This window comes from Boleophthalmus pectinirostris, unplaced genomic scaffold, assembly GCF_026225935.1.
Source record: "Boleophthalmus pectinirostris isolate CB_2022bp ecotype Guang Dong unplaced genomic scaffold, ASM2622593v1 HiC_scaffold_14, whole genome shotgun sequence".
In the NCBI taxonomy this organism is placed as follows: Eukaryota; Metazoa; Chordata; class Actinopteri; order Gobiiformes; family Gobiidae; genus Boleophthalmus; species Boleophthalmus pectinirostris.
The window spans coordinates 12761536-12773467 of NW_026571047.1; the positions used below are offsets into that span (position 1 = coordinate 12761536).

The window sequence follows — 11932 nt, forward strand, 5'->3', positions numbered from 1 at the left end:
GGTCGAAAACATTGGCTAAGTATGAATTATTCTGACTTTGAGTAAATAGACCCATTCAAACATTGAGTGGGCCTTTTGCACACGTCACTGAAATGGATCCTCGGAACAACTTAATAAGCCTGTCTCACAACCAGCGTGAAGTTGTAACAGGAACCTAACTCCAGTCTGTGTCTTTAATCTTTCATTAGCTAAGTGCGTAAGGTCCTTGTGGGCATGTAAACCTGCATATATCTGACTCTTAGCTGACCAAACAGTAAATCCAGAGTGACATAACCAGATAATATCAATGAGGCAGCTATTATTGGTTCAAAATGAACCCTGGATCTCCAAGCTACAAGAAAACATGGTTTACTAGGTTTAACAATGTTTTAGTAGTGGGAATGTGCACTTAAGGATGTATCTGTGTGCTTATACTGTACTGGCAGTTGCTCATGGTATGATGTGTTTGTAGGTCATGGTTTCCGTAGCCTGGCACTCCAACTCAAAGATCTGACCTCTCGGGTGAACAAGCTGAGCAGAGACAGAGATGGAACCAGAGACGACCTGAGCCTGCTGCTGCAGAGGTCGATATTTTATATATTATATGTATTAAAGTCCTATAGGTTGCATTCATGCTCCAGAATTTGATGATGTCGCAGTTTTAGGTGGAGGGCCAAAGCCTATGTAACTGTATGGGAGATGCACAGTTTTTGGGAAAATATCCAAAATCTATGATCCACAAATGTTGTAACCATAAACCAGTACAACAAATCTGTAATAATGACAGTTAAACAACTTATTTCAACATAGAATTCTTAAATATCCAGCCCAATGTCACATGTATGCAACCTGTTGGAGGCTTTCAGATTCTAGAATGTGCCATACTACAAGGTGTGGGGCAACAGACAGTTTTCCCTACCGATGATATGGTATTTTAATGAGCAATATCCAAAAGGCAAACACATAAATACTGAGCCTGATCATTTGTATTCGTAAGAAGACAACAGTCCCTGTATATTTGTAAAAATCTTAAGTTTAACAGGATTAAATTTAGCTGCCCTCCATCTGACCTATATAATATTGTGATGTCATATGAAACCCACCAATATACTATGTGGGGTTTTGTATTGTAGTTTCAGGAAGGACCAGCAAGGACTGGCACATTTGGTTGAGAGGGAGATAAAGAGAGTTTCCCAGAAAATTGAAAAACTCAACCATCAACATGAGCAGCCTCTGGACACACCCCAGTCCCAGGACCAGTATAAAACACAAACAGGTAAAAACAGTACACAAAATACAGTCCAGTAGACTTTCAATAACAACATTATACCTTACCAGTTGTGAAGATCCAGCCGGCAACCTTTCATTTTGTGGGTGAACATTTATGATAGCTGAGCTACAAATTAGAAAATTAAAGAATCAGTCTTTCTTTTTTTCTTTGCTCTCTTTTTACCCTCTCAGTAATTGCATGTTTGGACCCCAGATTCATAGGTGTTTAGAAAGTGTTCAAGTCTATTCTAAACAGAACAGAAGAAAATCAATGAATCAATTTAGTTCCATTGCAAATAATGTCTGCTGACTGTAACATCAGATTAATTCTCAATCAAAGAGATTCATTGTCAGAACTGATGTTTAGACTTAAAGGCTTGTTCCAGTCATTACACACTTAAGCACCACTTCAGCCAAATCAAATGCCCTCCAAATGCTCCATGTTGTCAGCTCCAATAAGTTGCTGATGTCGTGATTTTGTGTGGTCACACGCCGCGGTCAAGACTCACACTTAAAACCATCCATGCAGTTCATAGTCCTATTCAAGGTTAACCACACATTGAAGTTTACAAGCTGTGATAAGGGAGGGTAACAGCGCGGGTGCTTATGTGAATAAAGTTCTCAAATAGAAGATTTACAAGTCCGCCTGTACCTCTGAGAGGTGTCAAGTAAGAGATAGAGTGTGTGTTTTGGTCTCCACTGATTTAAAAGGCCCATTTTACATCTATTTTATGTTGTAATCAAAATAACACAGGTCAGAAAAAATATACCTGTTGTGTTTTGTTTCATTCACACGTTTAACGCACACACCCTGCATATTTAATATCAGTTCTTCTCTCAAAAATTAAACACTCACTGGAATCATTTAGATAATTTCAATCCTGGAATTGCCAATCTCTGCTGAACAAAACATAAAAGGTAGTTGCTATCTTGAAAACTTCTCCTTGATGACATCACAAGGTGGAACAGAGCATTTTGAACTTTGGAGATGTAGACAGATTAATAATAATGGGTTACTCACATGTGTGAATGAAACAAAATATAACTCAAGGCATGTTTTTTAGAGGAGGTAACAACATTGTAACATGGTTTAAAGATCACAAGAGTCAATTTTGCTTAATACAGGACCTATAAAAAATACATGCATAAATCAAAAGTTACTGTAACTTGCATTATGTAAACTGGTTTCAGTTTCAGTTTATATTTTCCTGGAATGTTTTGCAGTGTGGCATTAAACATTTCTATCTCCATATGAACTTAAGGGAAGAAGTTGATGCCAATAGAACAAGTCACTGGTCAGCTCAGTGAAGAGGCGATCCTGCTCACAATAGGATGTCTGATTTTCAGTATTTCTTTAGCAGTATAACACTGGTGAATACAAGCAAGATAGTGAAGTGTAATGCCACACTGTGGAACATTCCAAGATAAGCAATAATATTTTCATGAAGGCTGGAGGCAGAAAAAAGTTACACAGTGCACCTTTGCCACCCACTCATATTACCTCATGCCTGTAAAACAGGAATTACCCATAAGCCCTGTCACCAGCTTGTCCCCACTGTTGTTACTTGTGTGTTTTTGGTCACTGCGTTCACACCTCCAGTGTTTTCCTGTTCCCATGCTTCCGACTTTACTAGGTTGTTTTACACAGTTTGGGCCTGTGTGCTTTGGCCCAAGCTTCCATTATAAAGGGAGATGTTTGGGAAGAGGCGTGTGGCTTCGGTGGGTGTGGGGGTATGTGCAGTAGTGTTAAAACAGATGAATGGAGCTAGAGGTGGGCTTACGGTAAAAGGTCTCTGACAAAAATATTAACTGCCCATTAATGTTTAAAATATTATTGTGAGTGGTAAAAACAACATTATTAGTATTCAGGATTACTATAAATAACTTTTGTAATTGTAATTTTTTGATTAAGAGACCACCACCTACTTGTTTCCATGGAGATTTTATTGCTTTGTCTGGAATATTCCACAGTATAACATTAAGTAGGAGACAAGCAGAAGATTCCATCAGACCAAGTTTAGGTTTGATCTGCAAGGTGATCCCACTCTCCATGTCTTTGGATGTTTTTCACATTTTACAATTGCATAACATCTTCATGGTGGCTGACCCCACATCAGAAAAGTGATATAGTTCTTCTTTCATGTGAAAAAGATACTGTAAGTAAAATTCAAGGACAAAATATGTTGTCTATCAACAGAGTCCAATGAAAATTGTAAGGTGCCATCGGACCCCACTTATCCAGTCTGTGCAGAGAAAATGGAGGTAAGATATAGAAAAAGTCTGAATAGGAGTTCTATAGCTAATTAACAGCAAAGTCAATTTACACAATATTGTTACTTTGAATTGTGGGACTAAACTATAAATATATCATTGATCTCAATGTTAATTTATTGACTCATGCAGTTTCTTCGGTTACACTGGAAGACAGACCCATGTTATGCCTTTTATGGTGTTGATGGCTCTACCTGCTCTTTACTAAAGTACCTCAGCCAAACCGAGGACTTCTGCCCCCCACAAGTTGGTCTTAACCACTCTCCCCCAGCATGGCATCACAAACCACTCTCACATTCAGAGAAGGTATTACTATGGACATATGTCTACTTTACATTAATATGTTTCTAACAGTGTAGACTGTCCACAGGGTGAAATACGTACAAGTCTTGCTCCATTGTACGAAAGCATCACAAATATTAGCAGTCCTGGGCTGAGATTCATCCGGTCCAGAGTTCAGAGGATGGAGCAGAGGTGGATCCATGCTGGTCTCAGCATGAACCAGAGGAGCAACATCACAGTCTCCAAGAAACTCATGGTACAGGCTGACTGCTGTTATTTGTGTTATTGTGCATGGATGCAGTTCACCTACCAATTAATATTTAGCATTAATTGGCATTAAACTTTTGTCTATAAATATAAATATTAATTCCTTTAATTATTGCATAGTGTGTAAATATCATATAATGTATCAAATAATAGGCCATGAAATCTAAAATATATAAAAAATATATACAGTAAATAATATATTTAAAATTACAATACCTCTTTTGGCCTGCAGGTGCTGCTGTATCCTGGTACTCTGGCTGGGAGTCTTGGACAGCGCTTTGAAGCCATGGTAGAGAAAGGGGGACCTTTGGGAGAGCTGGTCCAGTGGGCAGATTTGAGTGCAAGCTTGACCATCCTGGGACATGATGTGACCTTGACCACATCCCAGCACCTCCTGCACAGGTTTGAACAGCTCTGGGGGTGCAAAGGAAGCCTCCCCAGAGATTATGGGAAAGCTAAATGTCTGTGTTCAGTCTGATAGGTGCTGCTCCAGGCCGAGGCAGCTGTCCCATACAGAGACCCCTGACATTTGACCTTATCTACACTGACTACCATGGCTTGGCACATCTGCAGGGAGCAATGGGAATAGCTTTTCGGCATTATCAGTAAGAGCCTTTGTAACAATATGAGACATATACTTCAGAGTACTATACACTGTACACTGTAAAATGTAATCTTGAAAAAGGAATAAAAGTGCAATTTCATGAAAAAGTTACTTAAGTAAATGTAGCTGAGTAAAGCTTAGTAAATGTAATGAATGGTACCCACCTCTCTGTACTTTTCTTAGTACGGGTAAGTAATGTTGAACTTTTTCATTGTAGGTGTCGATACAGAATCCTGGATTCCTTCGGCACAGAACCAGCCTTTAACTTGGGGTCTTACGCTCACACTCATGAATACAAAACCCTATGGGGAAGCTGGGGCCTGCACCCTCAGCAGTATATGACCATGTTCCGTAAGTGTCACTTTAGATTTTTACATAAACCTAAGTTCGAGCACACCCATTTAATTTTTCTCATTGACATCTAGAATCACAGCAGTTGTATAGACTGAACAGGAAATTCCAAGGTAAACCTAAACTAAACAACAAGAGTTAATGTTTTGCTCAAAATATTCACAATCTTCTTTCACAATGATTAATAGCTTTGTCCTGACAGGGCTTCCATACCAACACCTTGCACCCTGTCAGGGAGTTTACACTGTTTCAAGATGAGCCCAAGCTGGGACTGAATCTACCCACTGCTCCAAATTTTTAACTTTTTTTTTTTCAATTTACCAAATTACCAATTTGTTTGATCCAGACTTGCTAACCTGGTTGTGAGTGTAAACAGCTGTTCCCAGGCAGGTCTTAGAAACAAATGGGGCAATGTGGTCATTTCCTAAATTTTGATAATACCTAGGTCTTACACATTCCTGCATCTCTAATATAAATACTTATCTACCACACTTTGCACAGTTTGTCATTGACCAGCTGCCTTGTCCAGTTATCTTACATATGTATAAATTGTACTCATCTGCCACACTTCATTATCTTCATTTCTTTTCATTTTGTCCGACTTTATTGACAGCTCACACTCCTGATAATTCTTTCCTGGGCTTTGTGACTGAAGAGGCCTTGAAAGGTGAAGTCAAGAAAGAAGCAATGCACTCCAATAAGAAGGGCAATGTTGCAGTTGTGTACGCTAAACAAGAATACATGTGGGAGGTAAAACACATTATTTTAGTGTTTGTATTTGTATTGGTTTTATGTATGCTATTTGAATGATTCCTTTGTGCTAATATTTTTAGGGCAAGTCTGATTATGTGAAAGTAATCAATGAAGAGTTTGAAATCCATACCACAGTCTATAAGCGCCCAGGAATCCCATCCCAGTTACCCAGCTTTGTCATGAACCATGGTCTGTTGAGTCAGGACAACTTTGTACAACTTCTCCATAAAGCCAAGGTGTAATATCATTTATTTAATCAGATACAAGACATCAAGTGATTATTTGCAAAAGTATGTTTTCTATCAGGTTTTTGTAGGTCTGGGGTTCCCATATGAAGGCCCAGCTCCTATTGAAGCTATAGCTATGGGCTGTGCCTTTATCCAGCCTCAATTCAACCCTCCACACTCCTCCAAAAACAACAACTTTTATAAAGGAAAGCCAACCACTAGAAAGGTAAGGCCAATATCTGCATTTAACTTTATTTTATTTAATTCAAATTTTATTCATGCTATAATTTTGTTTCATAGATTTCATCCCAGCATCCTTACGCCGAAGAGTTCATTAGAAAACCTTATGTTTGGACGGTAGATGTGAACAACCGCACTGAAATACAGCAAGCAGTGAAGGGCATTCTTCGTACAGAGGTAGAGCCACAATTTGTATGCAGCTAAATGATTACAGGCCAGAAAATCAGGCTACATATTTATTGTGTGTTTTTGCAGGTGCAACCGTTCACTCCTCGAGAGTTCACCTGTGAGGGGATGCTGGAGAGGCTTCAGGCTTATATCACTCATCAGGTACATTAGGAACCAAATATGACATTGTTAGCTCAGACTCTGGCTAAGTCCTACTTATTTTATGCAAATAAACCAAGTGTGTGGTACAAATATAATACTTGTAGTATACATGAGATAACTTGTATTTTTGGTTTAGAATTTCTGCAGTAAGTCACTTCCAACATGGCCACCTAGAAGTGTCTTAAGGGTGCTGCTGAGTCCTTTGGGTGCATCCTGTGCAGACGTGTGCCGGCACTCTTCTCTCACATGTGAACCTGCATTATTTTATTATTTAAACAGTGCTGCTGCATTCACCAGGTAAGAGCCCACAGAAGAACATATTTTAAGTTATGTATGGTTATATGCTTACACTGGTGTGGTGTGTGTTATAGTCTGGAGCTGAACTGCTCCAGTGTGGAGGCAGAGGTCAGTCACCTGTTTCCAGCCTACAGTCCCTGGGGCCAACAGTGCCACCTGCAGGTAGAGCCTCTCCTGTTCAGCTGTGCAGGATCTGACCCCTCCTTCAGGAGGCTGTGTCCATGCAGAGAATATACGCCTGGACAAGTGGCACTGTGCCCGGGCTGCTCATAGCCAACAATGTGGACTCAAATACGCCTTCATTTTGTAAAAGGTCCAGTTCACACATCAGCAACATTATTTATGTTTAATCTCTAAGTGAAAGGATGGACTGTGGATACCATGGTGGCCTATCTTATGCCTCACAGCAAGAATGTCTTGTATTCTTTTCCCAGACCAGGTGGGACCTCTCTGTGGGGAGTGTACATGTTCTCCCCATGTCTGCAGCTTCTATAAGCTTCAGTTTCCCCTACCACTGAAAACCTGGTACTGCATAGGGAACATAGGATCCCCTCTGGGACAAGGACTTCCCAGAAACAGAGATTCTGAATCTCAGCCAGCCTACCTGGTTGAACACGGGTACAAAATGTCCTAGACTGCACTTAATGTATACTGTTTGTTTTAATTTAAAAAAACATTTATTTGTGATAATGAATTTTCGATAAATTTTGCTATATCTAGTCCTGACTTGACACTTAAATAAGTTAGTAATTTTAATACTTTCCTGATTGTAATTGTAGCTGTCTGTCGATTTACTATGTCTACGTATAAACATTACACATCAATCATTCTTCTAAGTTATTATGCCTCGTTGTAATTATAATGTTGTGTAATTTTCCATAAAATTAATAGAACCACAAGGCTATTGAATTTTCACATTTTACATTACCTTTGACAAGTCACAGTCCTGCATTGCAGCCAACCACTGATTACTTTTGGCTCTTTTGGGGCGTTTCTGATGTGGAGAAATTTAAGTCACCAAAAAATTGAAACATTTGCATTGATATGCACCAGCATTCTATGAAATCATTATTGCATTCTTTAATTTTTACCCATTGCATTTAAGGTCATTTCAGGACATTTTATGCTTCAGGAAAATCTACTTTAATACCACAGTGACCAGTATTACTCAAGTAGGATTTTCTGACAAAGTAATAATGTCAATCCATCAATCAATGCTTGATGATAAATTGATTGGAAAAGTGGACTATCTGTTATTTTCTCTGGGATAACCACTTGATCATTTCTTTGTCCATCAATATGATATTACCAATACTACTATACACCAGCACATTAGCTCTATTTCTATATTTCTTGTAAAACAAAAAGAACAGGATATTGAATTGACAGAATAATTGTCTATATATTACTGTGACTAAAGAAGCAGTCCTCCGTGCTTGCTCCACCCTACAGAATGCATCCAGCGTGTCTCCGTGTATATGTTTAGTGCTCCTTCCTCAGTGTGGTCACTGGTGCATGGGATTAGTGCTTATGGACCTCTCACTTGTGTGAATATGAGTCTCCCCTCAGAGGAGCACAGTGACAGCCTAACTGATGGGGCTCATTATCCAAACGAATCATGGATGACCTCCGCATGCCTTTGGGAGCTCAGATCTCCATTATGTTGTCATATAAACCATTGCTTCCCAACTTTGGAAAACCCCATTAGTACAGTCAGGGCTGTACTGTTTGTTTTTAAGCACACACACACGTTTCTACATCGAGCTAAAGGTTATAAAAGGTTAGGATTAATTATGTTTTTCTGGGTACTTTTACAAGAAATTACACCTCAAAAGATCTTAATCATAACACATGAGTCACTTTCAGAGACCACATCCCTTTTCCTACACTACACTGATACTGCTGTAAAATAATATAGTCTAAAGTCAAGTCTAGATTGGACAAATTGGTTTATCTCATAATAACTGAACTTACATAATACAAGTATAACAAAGGCTCTACTACCACTGTCACCAAAAGTATTACTTCTACTACTACTATTAGTACTACTGTCTGCTTACTACATCATTTGTAATTCTTGAATGGCCAAATTGATTTATCTCGTAATAAGTGTACCATCTATAAGAACAATGAAGGTACTTAATACTACTAGTATTAGCACTTCTATTACTACTTAAATTCTGATAGCTGCCCATACTACTTCCAGTGCCCTACTACTTTTACTTTTTTTTTTTTTTTTTTTTGTAGCACTTAAAATTAGTCAACAAAATCATTGGAGGAGTCTCACATGAGAATTTCTCAGTATTTAGTCTGATATCCATAATAGCTATGGGAACCTCGTAGGGTCAAACGGGTTTATCCCATGATGTTTGAAGTGACTAGGTGCGGGACTTACATAGAGCAGCTGTTACAAGACTATGGGTTTTTCCTGGAAATGGAGTGAATTGTAATTGGCTGAAAAGGAGATGTTTTCCACCAAATCTGTGACCAGAATGCACTCAGGGAACAAACTGCTCAGGGTAATGGGCTCAGTTATGGTGATATGTGTCAAGCACTGACTGCTTATTGTTGTGATTTTAAATAAACTTTTTTGAGTAATAAGAGATGGTGACATCGGCTATGTTTACATTCACACATCTGATCATTATCTGATTTGTGTTGTTATCACATTATTAAAATGTCATGAAAATTACTCTGATGTGAGTAATCTGATTTCTTTATGATCGTTCACACGTGTAGGTTTTGACAAGGAAAATTATGCAAAACGAGCAAACAAATTTGACAGACAAAAATGAAAGAGAAAATGTTAAAGATTGAAAGAGATATTTTAAAATTCATTGTACCATATTGCCCTGTATATGCCCCATTTGACTGCTGAGAAGAGAAGAGAATATTTCTTCGACAATAAACTATAAAATCATGTCAGATGAATTAGGATAAAGCATCATGCTCTGTGAAGTAAAAAGTGAAAAATTCAAATTAGTTTTGTCATCTGACATTTTCCATTTTAAAATGACTCATGTTCTCATATTGATTAATAGCAGATAAAATGTGTAACTTGTATCACATAATAATAATAAAAAAAAAAGATTATTTGATAACATATGTTTTGTTTAAATCAACTCTAAAAATAATGCAATATTAATATACAATGAAATGATTGACAGAATAAAGCTGAATCAATGTAATGTGATCCAAAGTGAGGCCAGCCAAACATCATGGAGGGTTCACGCTCCAGTGCAGTTTGAATAATGTTTATCTGAGCCTGTTTTAATTTTGCATAACACACGTGAACTCTCCGGCCTGCTGCGGAAACTGGAATGTAGTGGCAATTCCCATTCCTCAGCCAAGACAAATGGGATCTCATGTACCACCAGAAGACCACTGAGAACTTAACCGCTGGTCACACCTTTTCCCCCTTATGGTTGTATATCTAGGCCTATTCTAAATAAGACATTTTAGTGTTTAAGTTTCAAACATGTAAATCATAATTTAAAAAATAAAAAAATCTTGTTTTTTTTTTCTCTATTTAAAGGTATCATGCAACCTTTCTGACAGAGGGTCCACTTCTTGCTTGTCTCCATGGAAATGTTATTTAATTTTTAAGACACTACATTGCTCAACAACAAAAATAGGTTTTTATTTATTTATTTTTTATCATTCATAAGTTAAAATCACAATATTCTTAATTGTACTTTTCTGTTGCTTTCCAGTTCGTTTGCACTCAAAGCCTATGACCTAAAGGGGGCAGTGTGGTCCAGTTTAAACTTTTATCAAATCCCAACCTGCCCTCGCACAGATAACACGCATTTCCCTGAGACAGAATGGAATAAGCTTTTGTTTTAAAGAAGATTAAAACTCTAAAAAGTAAACACTGCGCAATAGGATAAGTGTAGACAGCAACAATAATCTTGAGTGCTTGCAGACTTACGCGTCTTCTCCAAAAACTTAGAAGGAGGAGAGAGGAGCTCCATCAGGACGCAGCTGCTTTTATTGAAACCTGTTATTGGCGTGCCAAGATTACACTGAAAAACAACAACCTTCCTCCCTGGGAGCCAATAAAACGCCGACAACAAACACTTGGCTTGCCTACAGCGCCGTGAGAAGCCGCAGAGGTTGGCCTTAATGATACTGGTAACTATTACAGACTATTAAAGCGAGCGAATAAAAGAGGAGACGAGGGGTGAGAAGCAAACAGTGATTCGTTCTCAAGTTGTTTCCAGACCCGAGCCCGTGTTATGGGGCCAGATCCCGGGAGCTGATTCATGCCCACACCGCCTCAAAGAGAAGCGTCCACTGCGTCAGAGGAAGCTGCTGGTTTGAAGTAAGAACTGCAAACATATTTGCGCCCTGAGTAACATGAAAGACACTGTGACGTATATGTGTATCTTCAGAAGAACCATCACGACGCTGGAGTGCGATACGTTTATATGACTCTCCCTAGTAATTACTCTACAATAACTCAAATTTCTACTCACCAAAGTATAACATAGGTAGTGATGAAACGTAACAACGTAAAAGAAGGTTAATAACTGCACTTAAATAAAAATTGTTGGTGTCTGTACTTTTCTTAAGTACATTTTAAACTGGATACCTTTTACTTTTACTTCACTATATTTGACAGCCTTCTACTCCACTACATTTTTAACTGGAGTGAAATATAAAAGTATATTTTATTATTGTTAATAAAATGTATTTTTAACACATTCATAATTTGAGTATACAAAAATATACAAAGAAAAACAGGACAAAACAAAAAATAATCAATTCAGTTGTTTCTACTGAACAAAATTCAGCAATAATCTGTATCAAAATCACTGCATTTGACTCTTTATTAGACCTCAAGTTCTGCAAAATACTTTTACTTTATTCTTTTTAAATACATTTACAAACAGGTACCTTAATATTTTTACTTAAGTAGATATTTGTCATGTGATAATTTTACATTTACTTAAGTATGTCTTACCTGCAATCAAGTACTACTATATACACATACAGATACACAATCTGAAAACTTCATATATAGATACTGACTTGTGCCAAGATAGATCAAAAAACATTC

At 37.9% G+C, this 11932-nt stretch overlaps 1 protein-coding gene across 1 annotated transcript in view; it reads left to right on the forward strand.

Moving 5' to 3' along the window:
- Nucleotides 1-7521, forward strand: part of LOC110159743 (alpha-1,6-mannosylglycoprotein 6-beta-N-acetylglucosaminyltransferase B-like) — a 12027-nt gene extending 4506 nt beyond the window's left edge. Inside the window, exons 5-19 of the mRNA XM_055150318.1 lie at nt 452-563; nt 1113-1255; nt 3446-3510; nt 3652-3825; nt 3890-4057; nt 4301-4470; nt 4542-4673; nt 4890-5023; nt 5637-5773; nt 5857-6012; nt 6083-6229; nt 6304-6420; nt 6499-6573; nt 6710-6870; nt 6945-7521. Of these exons, the coding sequence (XP_055006293.1) occupies nt 452-563; nt 1113-1255; nt 3446-3510; nt 3652-3825; nt 3890-4057; nt 4301-4470; nt 4542-4673; nt 4890-5023; nt 5637-5773; nt 5857-6012; nt 6083-6229; nt 6304-6420; nt 6499-6573; nt 6710-6870; nt 6945-7143 (2090 nt within the window). The 3' untranslated portion in view covers nt 7144-7521. The remainder of the gene's footprint in view (nt 1-451; nt 564-1112; nt 1256-3445; nt 3511-3651; nt 3826-3889; nt 4058-4300; nt 4471-4541; nt 4674-4889; nt 5024-5636; nt 5774-5856; nt 6013-6082; nt 6230-6303; nt 6421-6498; nt 6574-6709; nt 6871-6944) is intronic.
- Nucleotides 7522-11932: the final 4411 nt, after the last annotated feature.